At 42.3% G+C, this 26,030-nt stretch overlaps 1 protein-coding gene across 2 annotated transcripts in view; it reads left to right on the top strand.

Annotated features, from left to right (window-relative positions):
* VWDE (von Willebrand factor D and EGF domains) overlaps nt 1-26,030 on the top strand; it is a 137,525-nt gene that overhangs the window by 45,289 nt on the left and 66,206 nt on the right. For both annotated transcript variants that reach the window (XM_073582119.1, XM_073582118.1), the window contains exons 3-7: nt 893-1,124; nt 3,436-3,498; nt 3,582-3,832; nt 5,685-5,774; nt 7,788-7,932. In XM_073582119.1, the coding sequence (XP_073438220.1) occupies nt 893-1,124; nt 3,436-3,498; nt 3,582-3,832; nt 5,685-5,774; nt 7,788-7,932 (781 nt within the window). The remainder of the gene's footprint in view (nt 1-892; nt 1,125-3,435; nt 3,499-3,581; nt 3,833-5,684; nt 5,775-7,787; nt 7,933-26,030) is intronic.

Raw genomic sequence — 26,030 nt, 5'->3', positions numbered from 1 at the left:
TCTAGTGCAGTTGTCCCCAACCTTTTTTGCACCAGGGACCGGCTTCAAGCAAGATCATTCTTCCATGGCCCGGCAGGGCAGGGATGGAAGTGTGGCAGGGGCGGGGCCTTGGTGATAAGGGGGCGGGGCTATTGACATTGTTATAGTTTAGTAGTGCATACTTATCATTTAATTATAATAGTTATAATGTGAATGCGACTCAACTCACCATAGGTTTTGAATGAGTGGGAGCACTGGGCTTGTTTTCCTGCAACAAGACGGTCCCATCCAGGGGTAATGGGAGATAGCGACACCCTTGTATGCATGGCTCCACTCCCACCCTTGTATACATGGCTCCGCTCCCACCCTTGCATGCATGGCTCCGCTCCCACCCTTGTATGCATGGCTCCGCTCCCACCCTTGTATGCAGGGCTGGGCTCCCCCGTCCTCCCCCATCATACTTACCCTCACACTGTCGCTGAACTTCCCTGCATCTCTATCCTGGCGCGTCAGCTTCTTCCTGTGCGGAGCGGTCACGTAGTACCACTCATTAAGGTCATGAATATGGACGCCACGCCTATGGGAGTGGAGTCACGTCCATATTCATGACCTTAATAAGCGGTACTACGTGACTGCTCAGCACTAGATGAAGCTGCTGCTCCCGACAGGGATGCAGGAACTGAGGGTGAATATCGATGTCTTCTGGAAGCCGGCGGTTGCAGCTGTCACTACAGTGCTACAGCCACCAGCTCCCCTTGTGTCGAGCATTCTGAGCCGGGGCTCCACGGCCTGGCAACAGAACTGCAACAGCCCAGTCCTGGGCCGCGGACTGGTGATTGGGGACCCTTGATCTAGTGTATTCAGAGCTTGGAAGACACCCCTAATGCCAACTCTCTTGTTTTTTCCTCCGCAGATGAATCATTGTGGGACACAAGCTCCTATATGGTTGTCTCTTAGGGACTCGGAGTCTCTCCCATCTCCGGGGGAGGTGCGGCAGCTCACGGCTTGTGCCACGTGGCAGTTCTTCTTCAGCAGCACCAAAGATTGTTGCCTATTCCGCATCCCGGTGACTGTCAGAAATTGTGGGGACTTTTTTGTATATTTGTTGCAGCCTACACAAGGTTGTATGGGCTACTGTGCAGAAAGTAAGTCTTTTTACTGATAGGGAGCAAAATGTAAAGATGAAAGATTTGGTGTATTGTGGAGTGTGGAGCACAGGGGGAGCTTGGGGCGAAACACATCTGAATGGGTCTCCATACTAGGAAATGCGTGTGTGCAACAACAGGTGATCCTTAATCGTAGGGCGTAATTCAGTAAATAATAATAATACCGTAATAATCTTTACTTTTATATAGCGCTAACATATTCCGTAGCGCTTTACTGCTACACAAAGACCATGACCGATATTACCGCCATGCGTTGGCCATATAGTAGTAGATACCAGTCCTGTAGAACATATAAATACACCTATATAGAGTGACTCTCAAATGATTATCACTTTTCCTATCTTCTCCATCTGCCCCGGACCGCTATGCTGACTTCTTCCAGCCACATCTCATCTGCAGCGGTTGCAACAAAGACAGATTTCACTTCTCATATTTCCAGCACTGTCCTCATGTTTTCCCAGTGTACTCCCGATTCCTAACCCACAAACTCTCCATTCGGGTGAAACCCCTAGTGCTATGTCCATATCTGTTCCTGCAATGTTCTGCAGCATCCTAAATACTGTGCTTGAAAACCATCGGTATGATTATAATGTTCCCTTTGTGCCCCCTACAGTAATAAAGGTTGCCCCCTTATAATGTAATAATGGTGGAAGTTCCCCCTTAAAAGTCATGAACGTATCATTATGAAGCAACTATTATTATTATTATTAAGCATTTATATAGCGCCATTTATTCCATGGCGCTTTACATGTGAAAAGGGGAAATATAGACAAGTACAATAAACATGTGTAAGACAAGGGACACACAAGTACAGAAAGAGAGAGGACCCTGCCCGCGAGGGCTCACAGTTTACAGGGGATGGGTGAGTATACACTAGGAGAGGGTAGAGCAGGTTGTGCGGTGGTTCAGTAGACCAAAGATCATTGCAGACTGTAGGCTTGTCAGAACAGGTGGGTCTTCAGGTTCTGTGGTGCGTGCCCCTATTAAGAAGTAATAATGGCCAGAATGCAAGTAATGAAAAGTCATTATCAAGTATCGAAAAATAAAAAGACTGCTCCATAAAAAAAAATTGCCCCAGTTTCCCTCTAACACCTTTTAACGTCCCCTGAATGCCCCCTTAACACATAACAAAGTGTTCCAAAAAGATTTAATGTCCCTCATCCCAAGTCCCAGAGTCTTCTCCGTCACTTAACATCCAAGTGCAGGTGGAGCGATGGGATAAGGTTGTTGCACCTTCTGTTTCAGGGCAGTGATGTCCTTTACATGCCACTAAGTCCCAATGGCCCTAGACCTAAAGCAACCGGTAGCCCACAGGATGGAGAGTGGCAGAGCAGGGCGTCCATGGCAGTTGAATGTGGTGCTCGCTGGGGACCCAGGCAGACTCCACTGTACGATTGAGCTCAGGGCAGTCATCTGTAAGGACCTTTTTTTCTGGTATCAACTGCTCTGGAAGCATAGTTTGGGTATAGAGTTGCTGTCACCAATACTCTTAAAAGATTACATATGAGCACACAAGAGATAAAATGATTCATGGTGGTTATTTGACACAATTGGGTTGAGGGACTTAATCTCCTTCATAAACCCCCTTCCATTAGTCATGATCCTTCATAAATCCTAGTTGGGTAAAGTTGCAACGGACACAATCTTGAGAGTCAAGTCATCTAGTAGCAGTAAACTGATGACCCTCCTTGGGAGGACAATGGTGGTTGAAATTTTCCCATGATACATCTTCTTTCTGACAAAAAAAACATTCCGCACACCCCCAATTGAATTAGTTAAGTCCTCAGTTGTTTGCAAGAACCAGTCATACAGCCAGGTATGAATTGTGGATACCTAGTTGTAGACAGAGTGGAGTAGAGGTCTTTGTGACTAGGGTCAATTGTGCATGGTCAATGGACGATCGCTATGTAATATAGGCCTCCTTGAAGATATGGGTTTTTACGATAAGTGTAAGACTGGGAATGGTAGACACAAGTCTGGTAGTTTGGGGCAGTGAATTTCACATGTGGGTGCAGCTCAGAAAAAGTCCTGAGGACTGGTGTGAAAATATATCAAGAGACATTCAGAATCATTGAGTGAAGATCATAAGTGGTGACAAGGATAGCCTATCAGTGTGTAAATAATTAAGGTCTGGCCTTCCAGTATCCAAAAAAATCAGCAAAGTCTGGGGGATCCCAGAGACTAAACACCCAGCAATCACTCATTGATGCTAAGGGTATGATACATATTTGCATTACTTTTGTAAAAGTTTCTGAACTCCTTGACTTTCACAGCTCTTTTTTTTTTTCAGTGGTTCCAGAATCCAAATCCCAATGTGACGATGGAGAGATAGAAGTCAATGGTTTATGCACAAGTAAGTGAACAAATGTTCACAATGAGTTTTCTTAAATTGATTCTATAGAATTATTGGAAAATAATTACATTTATAATCAACAGGTGAATCCAACTCACAAAGTCTAATACCTGAATCTCCTTCAACTCCGGAAATTGTGCCAGAAAGGGTCGGCAACAGTGTTCACCTCAAGTGTGATTTTGAGTCTCCTATGACAAACAATTCTCTGGGATTCGTCGTAAGATGGTCTAGACTATCGAGTGATGGTGAGAAGGAAGAACTTCGGCAAGAAGCTGTAGTGCAGCCATTTTCTATCATAGAGTTGGATGGCATAAATGTCAGACTTGGAGACAGAGTAAGAAAACATTTTTCCCTTGAAGTGACTCTCTTCTATATAGTTTTATGTTCATTATTTTAGGATTTTAAAAGGATTTCTTAAACAACTTTGGTTTCCCAAGTCCTCTACCAATCCTTCCAGTGATTTTTTTTTTTTTTTTAACAAAGAGTAGATCTTCACATTATTAGGCTGGTTCTTTATGTCTATATTATAGCTATAGGACCTGGACCCTTCATGGTTCTTCTGAACTTAGTGTAGATCTTCTCTTTACTAAGTTGGTTCTAGATGTCTATATTATGGCTATAGGACCTGGTTCCTTCATGGTTCTTCTGAACTTAGTGTATATTTTCTCATCATTAAGCTGGTTCTAGATGTCAATTTTATGACTACTGGACCTGGACCCTTAATGGATCTTCTGAACTTAATCTAGATTTTCTGATCATTAAGCTGGTTCTAGAATTCCGTATTATGGCTATAGGACCTGAACCTTTTGGAGATTTTCTGAATTTAGTGTGGATCTTCTCATCATTAAGCTGGTTCTAGATGTCTATATTATGGATATAGGACCTGGACCCTTCATGGGTCTTTTGAATTTAGTGTAGATATTTTCGTCATTAGGTTGGCTCTAGATGTCAATATTATGGCTATAAGACCTGGACCCTTCATGGTACTTCTGAACTTAGTGTAGATCTTCTCATCATTAATTTGGTTCTAGATGTCTATGTTATAGCTATAGGACCTGGACCCTTCAAGGGTCAACTGAACTTACTGTAGATATTCTCATCATTAAGCTGGTTCTATATGTATATATTATGGCTATAGGACCTGGACCCTTCATGGGTTTTCTGAACTTAGTGTAGATCTTCTAATCATTATGCTGGTTCTACAAGTCTACATTATGATTATGGGACCTGAATGTTTTCTCATTATTAATCTGGTTCTAGATGTCTATTTTATGACTACAGGACATGTACCCTTAATGGATCTTCTGAACTTATTCTAGATCTTCTGATGATTAAGCTGGTTCTAAAATTCTGTATTATGGCTATAGGACCTGGACCCTTTTAGTGACCTTCTGAATTTAGTGTGAAACTTCTCATTGTTAAGCTGGTTCTAGATGTCTATATTATGGCTATAGGACTTGGACACTTCATGGATCTTCTGAATTTATTTAGATCTTTTCATCATTAGGCTGATTTTAGATCTTTATATTATGACTATAGAACCCGGAACCCTCACGGGTCTTCAGAAGTTAGTGAAGATCACCACAGAACCATATAATGATCTACGTTTGGTCCAGTTATTTCAATTATGGTCTGGGTTCTGGAAAATCTAGGGTATGCATACCATAGAGTTAGATTGTGTGAGAATCGTGGGCAGTTTAGAGAGGTGACTCAGATGATCCCATCCAGTTTGTCATGTGTTAGGTGACTACAACCTGTACAAGACTTCTTTCTACTTGGTATCAAGCAAGTTAAGTATAGTCCAAGAGTCAAGTGAAAAATAAATCTAGCACTATAATGATCGTCATTGGATATGTGGAACCAGCCTAAGAGCCGTTAGAGCTTTTCATGGAAGATCGTCCTGATTTGGTAAAAAATGTACTCTTTTCTTGCCTTTCAAAGTCTTCTCGAAAGATCTACATCAAAGTTTGCAAACTTTTCATGTTTCTCTTCTTTAGTTTGATTTTTCCATCCGTAAAAGCTCACCTCATTACATCTCAAGATCTTTTCTTGTTTATTAACTAGCACCCTAAATGTTCCCTTTGTTCATATGTGGAGTCGAGGCGTGATAAGACGCACCGAGTCCTTTGATGTTGGACCACCGGTTATTGTCCCACCTCATTCTGTCATCACGTTTTATCACATAGATATACTGCAGCGTCTCCAGCTTTAACTTAGAAGAACCAGATGTTCACAGTCTCATTCTAGAGAGCGAAGAATTTTTTGCTGGCATTAAGGTAAACTGTAAAATAATCTTTTATGACCTGTTATTAGAGCAAATATACTGCCCTGAATAGCCTTTGTTCTTAAGTAGATCACTTGCTCGAGATCACATTCCTTCTTCTGGTCGTGGTGACTTTGCATGGTCAAGTCTCAGCATGGGAAAACATTTCTTCAATTTTATTCTTCTTATCTTAGGGGAATTATTATTCTTGCAAGCGTTTTATAGCTTTAATGCATGTAAAATTAAAAAGTAAAAAGAGAATAAAACCTTAACTCAATAGCTCCTACTGTTCTAAGTATTCAGCTCCTATGCAAACCTATGTCATGTCACGGTTACAGACTACAACCAAACACAGAGTAGTCAGATCCTGCAGTGATCTGATGCGCCTTTTGCAAGTCTGCAGACAGTAAACAGGATGAAAGTGGAAGATAATAGTCTACACAAAGAGTATGCGTGTAGCCTGGAGCCATAAAGATATACACTCACTGGCCACTTTATTAGGTACACCTGTCCAACTGTGTGTTAAGACTTAATTTCTAATCAGCCAATCACATGGCGGCAACTCAGTGCATTTAGGCATGTAGACATGGTCAAGACAATCTCCTGCAGTTCAAACCGAGCATCAGTATGGGGAAGAAAGGTGATTTGAGTGCCTTTGAACGTGGCATGATTGTTGGTGCCAGAAGGGCTGGTCTGAGAATTTCAGAAACTGCTGATCTACTGGGATTTTCACGCACAACCATCTCTAGGGTTTACAGAGAATGGTCCGAAAAAGAAAAAAAATCCAGTGAGCGGCAGTTCTGTGGCCGGAAATGCCATGTTGATGCCAGAGGTCAGAGGAGAATGGGCAGACTGGTTCGAGCTGATAGAAAGGCAACAGTGACTCAAATTGCCACCCGTTACAACCAAGGTAGGCAGAAGAGCATCTCTGAACGCACAGTGCGTCGAACTTTGAGGCAGATGGGCTACAGCAGCAGAAGACCACACTGGGTACCACTCCTCTCAGCTAAGAACAGGAAACTGAGGCTACAATTTGCACAAGCTCATCGAAATTGGACAGTAGAAGATTGGAAAAACGTTGCCTGGTCTGATGAGTCTCGATTTCTGCTGCGACATTCGGATGGTAGGGTCAGAATTTGGCGTAAACAACATGAAAGCATGGATCCATCCTGCCTTGTATCAACGGTTCAGGCTGGTGGTGGTGGTGTCATGGTGTGGGGAATTTTTTCTTGGCACTCTTTGGGCCCCTTGGTACCAATTGAGCATCGTTGCAACGCCACAGCCTACCTGAGTATTGTTGCTGACCATGTCCATCCCTTTATGACCACAATGTACCCAACATCTGATGGCTACTTTCAGCAGGATAATGCGCCATGTCATAAAGCTCGAATCATCTCAGATTGGTTTCTTGAACATGACAATGAGTTTACTGTACTCAAATGGCCTCCTCAGTCACCAGATCTCAATCCAATAGAGCATCTTTGGGATGTGGTGGAATGGGAGATTCGCATCAGGGATGTGCAGCCGACAAATCTGCGCCAACTGTGTGATGCCATCATGTCAATATGGTCCAAAATCTCTGAGGAATGCTTCCAGCACCTTGTTGAATCTCTGCCACGAAGAATTGAGGCAGTTCTGAAGGCAAAAGGGGGTCCAACCCCTTACTAGCATGGTGTACCTAATAAAGTGGCCAGTGAGTGTATATCTATGCATAGAAACGGTAGATTTAAATTTAAGTTATATTTAAAAACTTTCGTTAGTAGAAAAATATTGTTTTGTGTAGAATGTGCTGCCGAGAGCAATGATACTCCACATATTAGCAATCGTTCTGCGTGCATAACAGTAGGATCTAAACAGGCTATTAAAAAAATCATAATTTGGTGATGTCCATGGGCAATGGGCATCTGTAGTGGGGACATCAACCATGACTGGATGCATTGTGGGGTTGTCTGCAGTCTGCAAACTTGTTCAACAAGAAACTACAATGTGGAATCATCATCACATCTATTCCTTCCCGTTCCCATAGCTGCATCCAGAATCTTTCAGTATATCAGAAGATGGGCGAGAACATCGGATGATGGTGAAGAGCACAATTCCGATTTCTTGCTCAGATACAAGTCAGGTGCCGAACGATTGCAAGGTCACAATAAGGTTCCGTACGGTGGATGAAGGTAGGTGAATGAGCTGCACAAAGCGATGTGATCTGATCGGACATCGTCAGGTTGTGGTATGGACATACCAAGGTTCCGGACAACATATAATCCCATACCGTTTGCAGATTGAAGGAAGTAGTTATAGTAAGGGGTTCTCATAAAAATGCTTGTTTATTGCAAATCCATAAAAACTCCAGACATAGAGTAATCACTGACGCGTTTCAGACTGTTACGTCATTAGTCATTGTATACATATGTATGCGATAACTAAGGACGTAACAGTATGAACCGCGTCTGCGATTACTCTATATTTGGAGTTTTTATGGATTCAAAATAAACCAGGATATTTATGAGGACCCCGTCCGTGCTGGATGTACTTTCCTTTAGGCTTCATTGCTTCTTGCCATACTACAAGATTGTCCGTGCAGAGGAGATCCTCAGTCCCGTGGGTGAGCTGAATACTCGGTTACCGCAAGGTTTCCTATGACTTTTCTGTAGTTATAGTAACCTCTCAAAGCAAATATGGGAAATGCTGAGATTTCGAGTTGCATTATGTGATTGCATTGGGTTTCAATCAAAACAGTACGGTCACAATTAGCAGGATGAGAGGTGAGCATCCAAGAAGCATCAGTCATGATTGGGATCTATTTCACAACATGGTCAAGGGGAGCATATGGTGATCGCAATGAGTTTGCACCCAAAGGATGATGGTTGTGCTGATCGGAATATTAGGTTCTTTGTAATATGGTTGCATGCAATTCATACTCAAGAATCAAGTGAAATAAAATGGTCACAATGAAATCCCATAAAATACAATAAGATCAGATTGTGGGTTCCCACCATATATTATCAAGATGGCGATCCATACACAGAAACATAAAATGACCCGACTGTGTGAAATAATGGAGGCATCATTCAGCGGTGTTCACACACTGCATCATATTTACTCCCAAGCCCCAGGTAACATGATACAGCCACATTGAATTTCCTCACAGTTTCCCATAAGGGCATTGAGATTTCATATGGTATAATGTGCTCAAACTTAAGTCCCTCCACAAACTGCCCACAAATTTTAGCATGGCTGACTTGTCCATCTTCCAATACTCCTATGAGGATTTGGGTGGTTTAACATAGGACTTTTCACTAAATCAAAAAGTGGCCAGATTTTGCTCCTACTTCTCGCTTTTCCGCTTATTATTCAATTTTTTGTTGCTTTAAAATTCAAAGTATAGTTAAAGAGATCTAAACTTTTTCATTAAGTGCAAATTTTCATGGTGTTTTCCAAAGGGGTGTGGCTTACAGGCTAATCATGCAGAACACCTTAAAGACACACCCCAGAGGAGCAGCAGTGATGAAATAAGAAAAAATAAGAAAAAAACCTGTCCGTTTTTGATCCAGTAATAGGTGTTTTTTAATTTAAATGCCCTGTCCTATTATTGTCAGAGAATTCATGGCCAGAGGTGTCTTTAAAGAACAGAGACTGGCAGCAATCTCTCCTTCCGCCATTGAATACATAAGCAAATTCAGCTGGGAATTCATTGAAATAGGATAGTCGTCAACCTAAAAAGCATTCAGTCACCAGCTGCCCCGTGAAGATTAACTTGTGATTTCAATAAACCAGACGTCTATGTTGTGCTATCTCAAAGCTTCAAGATAGGATGTTATCGTTAATTTGCCGTTTGTAAAAAAAAAAAACTAAGTTGAAACTATATGGAAAACCTTGGAGGATTTTTTTTCTACCAAAATTCAGATATTTTTGCCTAACAATTTTTTATTTTTTTAATTTAATATTCAGTTTCATGTTTTCTGCAGAATCGGCATAACAAGCTGCATAATGCTGATCCCCATCAAATCTGTTACGACCGATGGCTTAGTCTCTGGAACGTCTTCCTCTTCTCCTCTGATTTAAGCTGATTTATGGACAAATCAAAATTATAAATCTGCTTAGAAGATAGAAAAAAAACATATCCAGGACTAAAACCCGCGCATTCAGGCAAAACAGTGTGATGGATATGCAATCAGAAGAAAAAAGGACCATAGCACTCACCGATCCAAATAGAAAGTCCGCTTTTATTGGCACACGATTAAAACTTCATGGCTGGGAGGCTGTAAGAGTGAGCACGCACCGACAACAGCCGTTTCGCGCCTGACCCGTGGAAGCGCTATTAGGTGCGAAACGGCCATCGTCGGTGCGTGCTCACTCTCTCCTACAGCCTCCCGGCCATGAAGTTTTAATTGTGTGCCAATAAAAGCGGACTTTCTATTTGGATCTGTGAGTGCTATGGTCCTTTTTTGTGCTGATTGTGGACTCATATATATTGTATTTTCTGGACAAGCACCAGGATCTTGGTAATAGCCTACAACACAGCACGAGTTTGACAGCATAACCTGACAGTGATACTGGCGGTGCCGACCGGCGTTTTTTCTAATCAAGTTTAGTGTGATGGATATGCTAATGATAAGCATTCTGCAGCATACTATGTCTTTTCACACGAAGAAGCTGCAGAAGCAATATGATTAAACATTTAAAATGAAAACCCATTATAACATTTATTTTTAGGCAAAAACAAATGCATTTCAGTAACATTAATGCCCCCAAAGTTATCGGTAACTGTTGAGTTTGAGATGATGTTATTCTTTGTTAATCCTGATCGCTTTGCTTCCTGTAAAACATCTATAGATATTGGTAGAGGTTCAGAAATGATAACATATGCCTCAGTCTTTGGTATTTATGTGATAACTACCGTATTTGTTAGTTTATACTGAAAATTCCGCTTGCAGGAAAATGTAAAGTAATAAGTAATAGTCACTTTTTAAAAAGCGCAAAACTATCAAAGGGGAAACACTTTTTTTTTTTTTCAACCATCACTTTTCATTAAGGAGATCAAAGGAAACCTCGGGGCATAAAGTTTGGGATTTCAACAAACACATCAGCAATTTGAAAACACTTAGAGATAAATTGTTCATGTTACGGGACTAAGACAAAATTGGTGACTTTAGTCATGGTTGTGCCCCGGGCTCCTGTGATGAACTCTAAGCTTCTTTTAATCTTTTTTTTTCCTGTAACATTTTGATGATTACACGGAAAAATGTTGTTTCTCTTGAAATGTTTATTTTGACTGCAACATTTTGCTTCTCATGTAAAAATTAGAGCAAATACGTAAATTATTGCTCAAAGTATCTCAGCATTTACCTGATTAATTCCCAAAATGCTAATTGGTGCTAGAAGAGACGTCTATTAATGTAGTGTGACCCTCATACATTGGTAAGTACTATAAGGAACATAATAGTGTCTCCTATATACAAGACTACAACTACCATAAAACCAAGAAAAAACAAGAATATAACTACTATAATACTGCTCCTATGTACAAGAATATAACTACTATAATACTGCTCCTATGTACAAGAATATAACTACTATAATACTGCTCCTATATACAAGAATATAACTACTATAATACTGCCCCCTATGTACAAGAATATAACTACTATAATACTGCCCCTATGTACAAGAATATGACTACTATAATACTGCCCCTATGTACAAGAATATAACTACTATAATACTGCTCCTATGTACAAGAATATAACTACTATAATACTGCTCCTATATACAAGAATATAACTACTATAATACTGCTCCTATATACAAGAATATAACTACTATAATACTGCCCCCTATGTACAAGAATATAACTACTATAATACTGCCCCTATGTACAAGAATATGACTACTATAATACTGCCCCTATGTACAAGAATATAACTACTATAATACTGCCCCCTATGTACAAGAATATAACTACTATAATACTGCTCCTATGTACAAGAATATAGCTACTATAATACTGCCCCCTATGTACAGGAATATAACTACTATAATACTGCCCCTATGTACAAGAATATAACTACTATAATACTGCCCCTATGTACAAGAATATAACTACTATAATACTGCCCCTATATAAAGAATATAACTACTATAATACTGCCCCTATATACAAGAATATAACTACTATAATACTGCCCCCATGTACAAGAATATAACTACTATAATACTGCTGCTATGTACAAGAATATAACTACTATAATACTGCCCCTATGTACAAGAATATAACTACTATAATACTGACCCTATGTACAAGAATATAACTACTATAATACTGTCCCTATGTACAAGAATATAACTACTATAATACTGCCCCTATATAAAGAATATATCTACTATAATACTGCCCCCTATATACAAGAATATAACTACTATAATACTGCTCCTATGTACAAGAATATAACTACTATAATACTGCTCCTATGTACAAGAATATAACTACTATAATACTGCCCCCTATGTACAAGAATATATCTACTGTAATACTGCTCTTATGTGCAAGAATATAACTACTATAATACTGCCCCTATGTACAAGAATATAACTACTATAATACTGCCCCTATATAAAGAATATAACTACTATAATACTGCCCCTATATACAAGAATATAACTACTATAATACTGCCCCTATATACAAGAATATAACTACTATAATACTGCTCCTATGTACAAGAATATAACTACTATAATACTGCCCCCTATATACAAGAATATAACTACTATAATACTGCCCCTATGTACAAGAATATAACTACTATAATACTGCCCCTATGTACAAGAATATAACTACTATAATACTGACCCTATGTACAAGAATATAACTACTATAATACTGCCCCTATGTACAAGAATATAACTACTATAATACTGCCCCTATATAAAGAATATATCTACTATAATACTGCCCCCTATATACAAGAATATAACTACTATAATACTGCTCCTATGTACAAGAATATAACTACTATAATACTGCTCCTATGTACAAGAATATAACTACTATAATACTGCCCCCTATGTACAAGAATATATCTACTGTAATACTGCTCTTATGTGCAAGAATATAACTACTATAATACTGCCCCTATGTACAAGAATATAACTACTATAATACTGCCCCTATATAAAGAATATAACTACTATAATACTGCCCCTATATACAAGAATATAACTACTATAATACTGCCCCTATATACAAGAATATAACTACTATAATACTGCTCCTATGTACAAGAATATAACTACTATAATACTGCCCCCTATATACAAGAATATAACTACTATAATACTGCCCCTATGTACAAGAATATGACTACTATAATACTGCCCCTATGTACAAGAATATAACTACTATAATACTGCCCCCTATGTACAAGAATATAACTACTATAATACTGCTCCTATGTACAAGAATATAGCTACTATAATACTGCCCCCTATGTACAGGAATATAACTACTATAATACTGCCGCTATGTACAAGAATATAACTACTATAATACTGCCCCTATGTACAAGAATATAACTACTATAATACTGCCCCTATATAAAGAATATAACTACTATAATACTGCCCCTATATACAAGAATATAACTACTATAATACTGCCCCCATGTACAAGAATATAACTACTATAATACTGCTGCTATGTACAAGAATATAACTACTATAATACTGCCCCTATGTACAAGAATATAACTACTATAATACTGACCCTATGTACAAGAATATAACTACTATAATACTGCCCCTATGTACAAGAATATAACTACTATAATACTGCCCCTATATAAAGAATATATCTACTATAATACTGCCCCCTATATACAAGAATATAACTACTATAATACTGCTCCTATGTACAAGAATATAACTACTATAATACTGCTCCTATGTACAAGAATATAACTACTATAATACTGCCCCCTATGTACAAGAATATATCTACTGTAATACTGCTCTTATGTGCAAGAATATAACTACTATAATACTGCCCCTATGTACAAGAATATAACTACTATAATACTGCCCCTATATAAAGAATATAACTACTATAATACTGCCCCTATATACAAGAATATAACTACTATAATACTGCCCCTATATACAAGAATATAACTACTATAATACTGCTCCTATGTACAAGAATATAACTACTATAATACTGCCCCCTATATACAAGAATATAACTACTATAATACTGCCCCTATGTACAAGAATATAGCTACTATAATACTGCCCCTATATAAAGAATATAACTACTATAATACTGCCCCTATATACAAGAATATAACTACTATAATACTGCCCCTATATACAAGAATATAACTACTATAATACTGCTCCTATGTACAAGAATATAACTACTATAATACTGCCCCCTATATACAAGAATATAACTACTATAATACTGCCCCTATGTACAAGAATATAACTACTATAATACTGCTCCTATGTACAAGAATATAACTACTATAATACTGCCCCCTATGTACAAGAATATATCTACTATAATACTGCTCTTATGTGCAAGAATATAACTACTATAATACTGCCCCCTATGTACAAGAATATAACTACTATAATACTGCCCCTATGTACAAGAATATAACTACTATAATGAGTATAACACTTACTTCATGTAAACTGTGAGGCTGCAGGTGAATCCAGCGTGCGCCACGTGTGGAGATGGCTATACCATGGTGGTAAACAGAGACGCAGCACCAAGGAGGCGTCCCTCCTGTGGGCGGTGGTGCAGTAGCATCTCTGAAGCTGACAGCCACTGGGCGCAATGAACAATGGCGGCGCGCTCCGGCCGAGAGGCGCCGCCGGTGTGCAGCGTCACTGGGAAAAAAGGAAGGGAGCGCGTACAGGCCAAACTAGAAGCCAACGCGTTTCTAAGGTCTACGGACCTTCTTCATCAGGGCTGTCAGACCCTGCTGCGCCCATCCCTATATGTGGCATAGACCACACCTCCCCCCACCAGTCAGCATAAGGGGCATGCTAGATTACGGTGAATATTCCACCCGCTGCCAATTGAAGGATGAGGCAAAAAATATAGCAGGAGCAGATATCATATAATTTTGAAAAATCCTTTAAAACCAATTTTTAATATAATCAAGTTAAAATATATAAATAAAATATATGTGCGCATGTTTTCTGAAACAAAGCATTCCCTTAAAAATACATACATTGAGTGCATACATTAAAAAATCACTACATGAATGAAATATTAAATTAATAAAATAAAATAGCACCAACTGCACAAATACTGCATGTAGCAAAAAATATATATGTTAATTAACATTTAAATGTACTAATATATGGCCCATCATAAAAAGGCATACAATTCAACCTCATGAAAGAGGCCCCTAGGGGCCAAACAATCCAGAAAGAAAAACCCCTGCGACTCAACACGAGACATTTGCCCCAAGTAATCACCACCTCTCATATTTTTGTGTACTCGTTGGATACCACAAAACGATATTCCCTTGATTGATTTATTATGACAATCTTTAAAATGTCTAGAAAGGGGATGACCACTATAACCTTTCTCAATGTTATTAAGATGTTCTTTCACCCGATCCTCTCAGCCGCTGCACGCCGGCGGCGCCTCTCGGCCGGAGCGCGCCGCCATTGTTCATTGCGCCCAGCGGCTGTCAGCTTCAGAGACACTACTGCACCACCGCCCACAGGAGGGACGCCTCCTTGGTGCTGCGTCTCTGTTTACCACCGTGGTATAGCCATCTCCACACGTGGCGCACGCTGGATTCACCTGCAGCCCCACAGTTTACATGAAGTAAGTGTTATACTCATTCATGACCTATTAAGGAGGTTACCTCAGGATATAGTCAGCCAGCGCAGGTATATATATATTTTTCCATTTATCAATTGTCATTGGTTCTCCTTTGGGTGTGCACAGACCCAGGGTATTTACCAGCAGCGGCTGTATTGCACATATCCACCCCCAATTGTATCAGGAAGCGCCGGTGTATATTTGTTATTTATATAACTACTATAACACTGCCCCTATGTACAAGAATATAACTACTATAATACTGCCTCTATGTACAAGAATATAACTACTATAATACTGCCCCTATGTACAAGAATATAACTATTATAATACTGCTCCTATGTACAAGAATATAACTACTATAATACTGTTCCTATGTACAAGAATATAACTACTATAATACTGCCCCTATGTACAAGAATATAACAACTATAATACTGCCTCAATGTACAAGAATATAACTACTATAATACTGCTCCTATGTACAAGAATATACTGTAACTACTATAATACTGCTCCTATGTACAAGAATATAACTACTATAATACTGCTCCTATGTACAAGAATATAACTACTATAATACTGCCTCTATGTACAAGAATATAACTACTATAATACTGCTCCTATGTACAAGAATATAACTACTATAATACTGCTCCTATGTACAAGAATATAACTACTATAATACTGCCCCTATGTACAAGAATATAACTACTATAATACTGCCTCTATGTACAAGAATATAACTACTATAATACTGCCTCTATGTACAAGAATATAACTACTATAATACTGCTCCTATGTACAAGAATATAACTACTATAATACTGTTCCTATGTACAAGAATATAACTACTATAATACTGCCCCTATGTACAAGAATATAACAACTATAATACTGCCTCAATGTACAAGAATATAACTACTATAATACTGCTCCTATGTACAAGAATATACTGTAACTACTATAATACTGCTCCTATGTACAAGAATATAACTACTATAATACTGCTCCTATGTACAAGAATATAACTACTATAATACTGCCTCTATGTACAAGAATATAACTACTATAATACTGCTCCTATGTACAAGAATATACCTGCTATAATACTGCCCCTATGTACAAGAATATAACTACTATAATACCGCCTCTATGTACAAGAATATAACTACTATAATACTGCCCCCTATGTACAAGAATATAACTACTATAATACTGCCTCTATGTACAAGAATATAACTACTATAATACTACCCCCTACGTACAAGAATATAACTACTATAATACTGCCCCCTATGTACAAGAATATAACTACTATAATACCGCCTCTATGTACAAGAATATAACTACTATAATACTGCCCCCTATGTACAACAATATAACTACTATAATACTGCCCCTATGTACAAGAATATAACTACTACAATACCGCCTCTATGTACAAGAATATAACTACTATAATACTGCCCCCTATGTACAAGAATATAGCTACTATAATACTGCCCCTATGTACAAGAATATAACTACTATAATACAGCTCCTATATACAAGAATATAACTACTATAATACTGCTCCTATGTACAAGAATATAACTACTATAATACTGCTCCTATGTACAAGAATATAACTATAATACTGCTGAAGATGTTAAGCCGACGTTGCGGACAGATCCTCTGGGACAGATGGTGGGGTGCAGCAATGATGGTGTAGCCCTCCACAGGCAGGGCTGTAGTCCCAGGGCAGAGTAGATGAAGAGGATAGGTGTTGAGGAAGAGGGTGTAGTGTTTGGCACAGAGATGTAGCAGTGCTGGAGAGTTTGCAGGAAGAAGGCAAGGACACAACAGGGTGCAGTTTCTTTACCTTTACTTTGCTTGGCAAATGCAGTCCATGGTCCAGATTACAGATGGCACAGGAGCTGGCTAGCCTGGAAGCAACTTAGGAATCTCTCTAGGCAGATGGGTTGTGTAGTCTCCTTCCTAGCGCTTAGTTTTAGGTACTTGCAGCACTGTGTTACACTGAAGTTCCACTTGCTTATTCTCTTTAGAACTCCCTCGTATGGCAGACAGCTGTAGCCTTTCTCTTCTGGCTCACACGTCGCTGTTGTGCCTCTGAGTCTTATGTGGGAATAGAGCATTTACAGCTTCCTATTCCTCCGATTTCTGTTGCAGGAACGTCAGTATCCATACAACCTTGGAGATCGGGCTCCAGATCATGCGCTATAGCTGGGCATGAGCCTGAACTCTCTGCTCAATCTCTCAGCTCTTCTCCTCACGTCCACACACGTTGCCCTCCTCACACGAACTCCCATTTTCCTTTCCTGGCCCTCAGAGAGCAGTTCTTTCCCCAGTTTTGGGTTCAGAGCTCCCTCTGCTGGCCCGGAATGGGAACTGTGTTGTGTGTTGTGGTTAACTGCCAGAGAGATCCTTTATTGCTTCCAAGCATGACATCACACTCCCTAGGAGGAAGGTAATGCCACTGTGGCGACCATACTCCTGGGGGCGCCACATTCCCCAGTAGTGCAATTCAGTACTCCTGGACTGAAGAGAAAACATGTAAACAAATAAACAATTATGAATACAACAAGATTTCAAAAATGAAAAATTACAAAAACCAAAGCTCAAAAATAGTCCTGATGACGATTAGTCCATGCATCAATGTCCATGGTCCATTTCCTGAGCAAGTTGGTGAGCTATTTACAAGCAGAGTTTTGACCACACATAGTCCTGTGGTCCAACTGTCCACTGAAAAAAAAGAAAATATCCAAAAAGTCTTACAGAGTCTCTGTAGGCACAAAACTTGAAACATTGCATATTTACAGAAAACAATTACAAAATGTATCTATATGCGGACCCTTAAGGGTGGAATACCTTGGGTACTATGGACAGACATACGTAGCACTGGTGTTGTTGGGGACCTTACTGGATGCCTTGTGCTAACTACTACTGGTGTAGTGTTTTTTGTACTGGCTACAATACTGGTGGTTCTGCGTAGCACAGGGATACTAGATTTCCTAGGACCACTTCTACCCACTGTGGGCATGACAGATTCACCACTGGCAGGGTGAGAATTCTCTTGTTCCACTGCTGGTGTGGCATCCGCTACCTGTACTTGTTGGTTTTCAGAGTGGTCTTGAGTCACTTCTTGCACTGCCAGTTGGGGAAAGGTCAAAACTGGCACCACTATGGCTTGATTCACTCTAGTCCAATTTGCAGGGAATTCTCCGAGTACAGTGTTGACCTTTTCTTCTTCTATGGGTTGAAGGTTGTTCTGTTCTTCCATTCTGTCCTTTAGTTGGTCAGGGCACAGTTTCAGATGATCCCTCGATACTGTTGATGAGGTTTCTCCTCCATCCTTACTGATAAGGCACACTTTGGTGTTGTCAAAGTTTGATGGTAAGACGGTGTAGGGTTCAGCTTCCCATTGGTCATCCAATTTATGCATCCTTCTTTTTCTCTTTAGGACTTGTTCTCCTGGTGACAAGGGGACTACAGGTGCATGCTGATTGTAGTTCTTCTCTTGTTTTTGCTTCGCCTGAGCTAGACTCTTTTCTACACACTCTTGTACTCTACGGTACTGCTGCTGCCGTTCTGTATCCCAGTTAGCATCTGGTGATGTCACTTCAGGTGTCAGGACTCCCAAATCCAAATCAATAGGCAGCTTGCCAGGCCTCGCTCTCATTAGGTAGGCTGGAGTGCAGTTAGTGGAATTCACAGGAATGTGATTGTAGAGGTCTACCAGATCTGGCAACTTCTCTGGCCACAGATTCCTATCTTCCAAAAGCAAGGTCTTCAGTAGATCGATCACCACCTGATTCATCTTTTCACACATGCCATTGGCCTGTGGATGGTACGGTGTTGTCCTGATCTTCTTACAACCGTACAAGTTACAGAATTCCTGGAACACTTCTGCCTCAAAGGCTGGACCTTAATCTGTAAGCACTCACTCAGGATATCCGTGTGGTCGACAAAAGTGCTGTTGGAATGCTCTGGCTGCTGTCTTGGCTGTTTGATCCTTGACAGGCACGACTACCAGGAATCTCAAGTAGTGGTCAACGATGGTAAGAGCATAAATGTAGCCTGAACGGCTTGGAATCAGCTTCACATGGTCCAGGGTGACCAACTCAAGTGGTTGTTTGGTTATTATTGGCTGCAAAGGAGCTCGCTGGCTGTTACGGTCCTTTCTGCGCAGGTTGCATTGTCCACACTCCTGGCACCAATTTTCAATGGCCTTCCTCATACCAGCCCAGTAGAATCTCTCCCGGAGCAAGGCCTCCAACTTCTTTTTACATCCGAAGTGTCCAGCTCCATTGTGGTATGCTTCCAAGACCATTGATGCCTACCTCTTTGGGACTATCACCTGCCAGACCAGCTCATGAGTGCGGGCATTGATACTCCTCCGGCACAGCTTTCCCTCATAGATGAACAGCCGGCCTCTCTTCTTTCACAACTGCTGGGTTTCTTAAGGAACATCTGGATCTGGGCATGAGTCAGCTTGTGACAGTAGCTCCTTTACCAGGCGGACTGCGGGGTCGCTATCCTGGGTTTCTGCCCAGTCATGAGGCAATGGATTTAGGGTGGCCTCTTTCATGACAGACCGTCTGTTTCTCACTCCTTGGGCACGTTGGGCCGCAATTGGCCGGTGGAAGGCAGGTAACTATTTCTTCGAGTGCCTCAGGGTCTTCTCCCGCATCTGGCAGATTGGGCATTCTGGACAGCGCATCAGCATTGGCATTCTTGTGCCCCGCTCGGTACTTGATGGTAAATTCATAGTTAGATAGCCGGGCCATCCATCGCTGCTCCAGTGCACCTAGTTTTGCAGTTTCCAAGTGAGTCAACAGGTTGTTGTCTGTGAAGATGGTAAACTTGGCTGAAGCTAGGTAGTGCTTGAATCGTTCAGTCACAGCCCAGACTATGGCGAGGAACTCCAGTTTGAAGGAACTGTAGTTGTCAGGGTTCCTTTCAGTGGGACGAAGCTTCCTCCTGGCATAGGAGATCACTCTTTCTTTGCCATTCTGTACCTGTGACAGTACTGCTCCCAGTCCCACGTTGCTGGCATCAGTATACAGAACAAATGGTTGGTCATAATCTGGGTAGGCCAGAACTTCATCTCCTCTGAGAGCCATCTTCAGTCGAGTGAAAGACCTCTCCAGTTCCTCATTCCATTCAAATGTAGGACTCTTCTTCCTGGCTTTCTTTGGCTGGCCCATCAGAAGATTTTGCATAGGTGTAGCTATGTCATGGAAGCCTTTGATGGACCTTCAGTAGAAGCCTACGAACCCGAGGAATTGACGTACCTCATGGAGGTTGCTGGGCTTCTGCCAGTCCCGGATGACAGTGACTTTGTCAGGATCCGGTGCCACACCTTCTGCACTCACTACATGACCGAGGTACTGTACCTTGGGCTTCAGGAGGTGGCATTTGGATGGCTTCACTTTCAGGCCAAAGTTGGACAAGGCTTCAAACACCTCAGCCAGGTGCTTCAGATGGTCTTCATAAGTCTTGGAGAAAACAATGACATCATCAAGGTATAACAGAACTGTCTCGAAGTTCTTGTGTCCAAGACAGCACTCCATTAGCCGTTGAAGTGTCCCTGGAGACCCATTGGTGTAGTAAACTCTGTTTTCTCCTTGTCTGCCTCTGCCACGGGAACCTGCCAATACCCACTAGTGGGATCTAAGGTGGAAAAATAGTTAGCAGTTTTAAGTGCAGCTAATGACTCTTCAATTCTGGGTAATGGGTAGGCATCCTTAGGCTGAGTTCACAAGTGGCGTTTTTTTCGCGTTTCCACGGTGGTTTTAACCGCGCAATTTTACAGCGAAAATGCGAAAAATAAGCATCCCATGCATTCCTATGGGATTCCGCAATGCTGTGCTAATGCTGCGGTTATGTTTAAATAACAGAACCTTGCAATGTGGCCAGCTTTGTGGCAGTGACGACAGATGGGACGTCCGTCCGGGTCATAGTGATCGCTGACTCTCCCTCGGCGTGGCGGGATCCTCTTCTTCCGTAGCCACAGGACATCCTCTGGACTGGAGGCCAGCTGGATCTTCTCCTTTGATGACACCTGCAGGGACTGCACAGTTTTGGCAAGTGCAGCCATACTTTTGGCCAGCTCCTGGACCTGAAGGCGCAGTTCTGTAGATGGATCATTATCCAGAGTCTGTGCATCAGCCTCCACAGGGCTGAGAGGGAAAGATGCTGCTTCTTGATGGTATGTGATCGCTGGGCACCTAGGGGGCGCTGGACAGCTGGCATTTGGTTCATGCAGCACCCAAATAGCCCTGTCTTTGAAGTCTGCAAAGTCTAGGTCAGGGTTTTGTAGGGCTATGATGCGCAGCTGTGCTCTGTGGGTACTGGATAGGAGTCCCTCAATAAACTGCTCCTTTAGCAGTCTGTCTCCATCTTTCACTCTGTCTGGATCAATCTGCTTGATGGCTCGCAGCGCCTCCTGCAGGTTAAGAGCATAGTCCCGTATATTGTCCTGCGCTCTCTGCTTACACCCAAAGAATCTCATCTTTATTTCAGCTGCAGTGCGGGTGTCAAAGGTGCCTTTTAGCTTAGCCAGGATCTTTTAACAGTCTCTTTATCTGTGTCCTGCCAGGTGTCATGATCTCAGTGCGGGTTTGACTCGCACACGTGGGGTTAATGTTTGGAACCAGTGCTGATGACTGGCATTTCTGGGGTTAAAGGTTGTGATCCTGATGCAGGCTTACCTGCACACCTGGGGCTATGATTGTGGCCTCTCCCTGGTTCTGGGGAGGCTTCTTATAGCTTCAGGACGCTCCCATCCCTGTCAGTTATACTTTCGCCCTTGGCATTGTGTGGTGACCCCTGAGTGTGTTTGTGTTCATTGTCAGTGTCCCGTGCAAGCTTGTTCATTGTCAGTGTCCGCAGGTCCCGTGCCTCCTTACTTTCCAGCGCTGACTGGACCCTGACATTATTAGCTTGTAGCACGCATGGTCACCTCTGCTGCCCTGCTCCCCAGGTAACTCTTAGCACTGCTTCTGTACTCAGGACACGCGCACTGGCTCTATGAGCAAGTGTAGTGCGGTGTCTCTGACATTATAACTGACCATTTCAGTTTTTTGTTTTTTTTTTTCTGAAGAAAGAAAAAAAAAAAAAAAAAGTGTGTTATCCTCATGGATCCCATACAAGCCTTGGCTGATCAGGTCAAGCACCTGACCCAAATGTTCCATAAGCTCAATGTGGAACAACACACGATGGCCCAGACCCAGCAACAGTTGGTGGTTACTGTGCAGGGGGCTGTCGATGCGGGGGCTTCTGGTTCTGGGGGTAGGGATGTGTCATTAGCGTCCCCCGAATCTCCGGTCAAATTACCAGACCTTTTCTCAGGGGATAAAAAGGAGTTCAGGTCTTTCAGAGAAGGATGCAAGCTTTTTTTTTCTCTAAGGCCCCGCTCCTCCGGGGATGAGTTCCAGAGGGTGGGGGTCATTATTTCCCTACTTCGGGGGGCTCCGCAAGCATGGGCTTTCTCTCTGTCTTCCTCTGCTCCTGAACGTATGTCAGTGAACGCATTCTTTGAGGCCCTCGGGCACATTTATGATGAACCTGACCGAGTGCGATTGGCAGAGGACATGTTGATGAGTGTCTGTCAGGGGAAACACTTAGCTGAGTGGTTTTGTTCTGAGTTCCGCCGCTGGGCGGCAGAGGTCTCTTGGAGCGACGCCGCACTCCGAGGACTCTTTCGCAGAGGCTTGTCCGAGCGGCTGCAGGATTCCTTGGCGTTACATCCCCCACCTAACTCTCTCGAGGACGCCATGACCCAGGCCATCCGGATGGACTGCAGGCTGCGGGCCAGAGGGGTGATGCAGGTGGATACTCCATTATTCCCCAGTGGAAAAGAGACTGCCCCTGAGCCCATGGATGTAGGCGCCCTCTCCCTGAAGGATACGGAGAGGAAACGCCGGAAGGACATGCAGTTATGCTTTTACTGCGGTAAAACGGGACATTGGAAAAGGGAGTGCCCGAATTGCCCGTCTTCAAACCCGGTCGGCGGGAAACGACTAGGTCTGGGTAGTCAACGGGGAGGCTGCTCAGACCCTCAGGTACCATTTTCCTTGTTTTCTAAAGTATTACTGCCTGTGGAACTATTTGTGGACGGTAGTTCTTTGTCCTCTACAGCCTTCGTGGACTGCGGATCATCTATTAATCTTATTGACTCCCAATTGGTCACACACTGCAAGATAGGGACAGTTAGGCTCAAGGTTCCGATCAAGGTGATGGCCATTGACTCCTCTCCCCTCACTAAGGAAGGAATTCGCTTTATGTCTGATGTGTTTTCGCTCAGAGTGGGCGCTACTCATGTGGAAAACATAAGTTGTTTTGTGCTGGACAATCTACCTGCAGGGTTGGTGTTGGGCATGCCCTGGTTACAACACCATAACCCAGTTATTAACTGGAAAACGGGGGAGATTGTTCAATGGGGGTTTAATGATTTTGAGTTGTATGATAAATCCGCACTGCTGGTTGAACCTGTTAAATCTGTGTCTGTATCATCTGTCGAGCTGGAAGGTATTCCGGAATGCCTGAAGGACTTCGAAGATGTATTCTCCGAAAGCGAGGCCGAGACGTTACCGCCACATAGACCCTTTGACTGCGCTATTGAGCTGGTCCCGGGGGCTAAATTACCCAAAGCCCGTCTGTTTAATTTGTCCGGTCCTGAGTGCTTGGCTATGAAGGAGTACATTACTGAAAGTCTGCGCAAAGGACACATACGTCCTTCAGTCTCACCTGTGGCGGCAGGTTTCTTTTTTGTAAAGAAAGAAGATGGCGGGTTACGTCCCTGTCTCGACTTCCGGGAGCTTAATCAAATTACTGTACGGAATACGTACCCCCTTCCGTTGATTCCCGATTTATGTAACCAACTATCAGGGGCAAAGTGGTTTTCTAAACTGGACCTTCGGGGGGCATATAATTTGATAAGGGTCCGTGAGGGGGATGAATGGAAAACCGCGTTCCTCACGACTGAGGGACTATTTGAAAATTTAGTCATGCCGTTTGGTCTTACTAACGCCCCTGCCATATTTCAGAATTTCATCAACGTGGTATTCTCGGATCTCATTGGTCGTTTTGTCGTTATCTACTTAGATGATATTTTGATATATTCCCCCGACAAGTATTCTCATTTGGAACATGTACGAACTGTGCTCCAAAGGCTGAGAGAAAATCATTTGTATGCCAAATTGGAAAAATGTGTATTCTGTGTACAAGAGTTGTCCTTTTTGGGGTTAATTGTATCCGGTGAGGGTTTTCGCATGGACCCCAAGAAGGTGCAGGCCATTGCGGATTGGGTGCAACCCCGAGATCTTAAGGGTCTTCAGCGCTTCTTGGGGTTCGCCAATTATTACCGCAAATTTATCCGGGGGTTTTCGCAAGTGGTCAAACCTCTCACAGATCTAACATGCAAAGGTGCGGATGTGAGAAATTGGTCCTCGCTCGCAAAAGAGGCCTTTGCGACGCTGAAAAAATGTTTTATGTCTGCTCCTGTGTTAGTGCAGCCAGATCCGTCCAAACCATTCGTCGTGGAAGTGGACGCCTCTGAGGTGGGGGTGGGGGCGGTGTTGTCCCAAGGGCCTGCCACTCTAACCAACCTCAGGCCATGTGCTTTCTTTTCCAAGAAGTACTCTGCTGCGGAAAGAAATTACGACGTAGGCAATAGAGAGCTTCTTGCGGTCAAATTGGCGTTTGAAGAATGGAGGCACTTTTTGGAGGGGGCCAGTCACCCGGTTACGGTGATCACGGATCACAAAAATTTGTCGTACATTGAATCTGCTAAAAGCCTAACGCCCAGACAAGCCCGTTGGTCACTTTTTTTTCCCGTTTTCAGTTTACGATTACATTTCGTCCAGGGTCTAAGAATGTCAAGGCTGACGCCTTATCACGCAGTTTTCAGCCGGTGTCGCCCCCTGAGCCACCGTCCTCCATTCTTCACCCTGGGGTTGTGATAGCAGAGGTCTCATCTGAATTGGAACGGGAGATTCAGGGGGCCCAGTCGCAGGCCTCGGCGGCCAAGCCAGAGGGGAAGTTGTTTGTCCCAGAGCAACTTCGCCTGAAACTCTTGCAGGAGTTCCATGAATCCAAGCCGAGTGCTCACCCTGGTATTTCAGCCACACGTCTGGCGGTGGCTAGGATCTTTTGGTGGCCTACCCTTGGTTCGGACATAAAAAAAATTCATTGCTGGTTGTGGGGTCTGCGCTCGTTCTAAAAGCTCTCATAGCCGGCCGGCAGGGGAGCTGATACCCTTGGCAGTGCCCGAGAGGCCATGGACTCACTTGTCCATGGATTTTGTTACCAATCTCCCTCCATCTAAGGGTAATACAGTGGTATGGGTAGTGGTGGACAGGTTTTCTAAGCAGGCTCATTTCGTACCCCTGTCCGCACTACCGTCAGCTGAGACTTTGT

This window comes from Dendrobates tinctorius, unplaced genomic scaffold (assembly GCF_039654945.1).
Source record: "Dendrobates tinctorius isolate UK_male_01 unplaced genomic scaffold, ASM3965494v1 ptg000070l, whole genome shotgun sequence".
Taxonomy (NCBI): Eukaryota; Metazoa; Chordata; class Amphibia; order Anura; family Dendrobatidae; genus Dendrobates; species Dendrobates tinctorius.
Note: the sequence above shows the minus strand (reverse complement) of the source record. Positions and strands in the feature narration are given on the sequence as shown.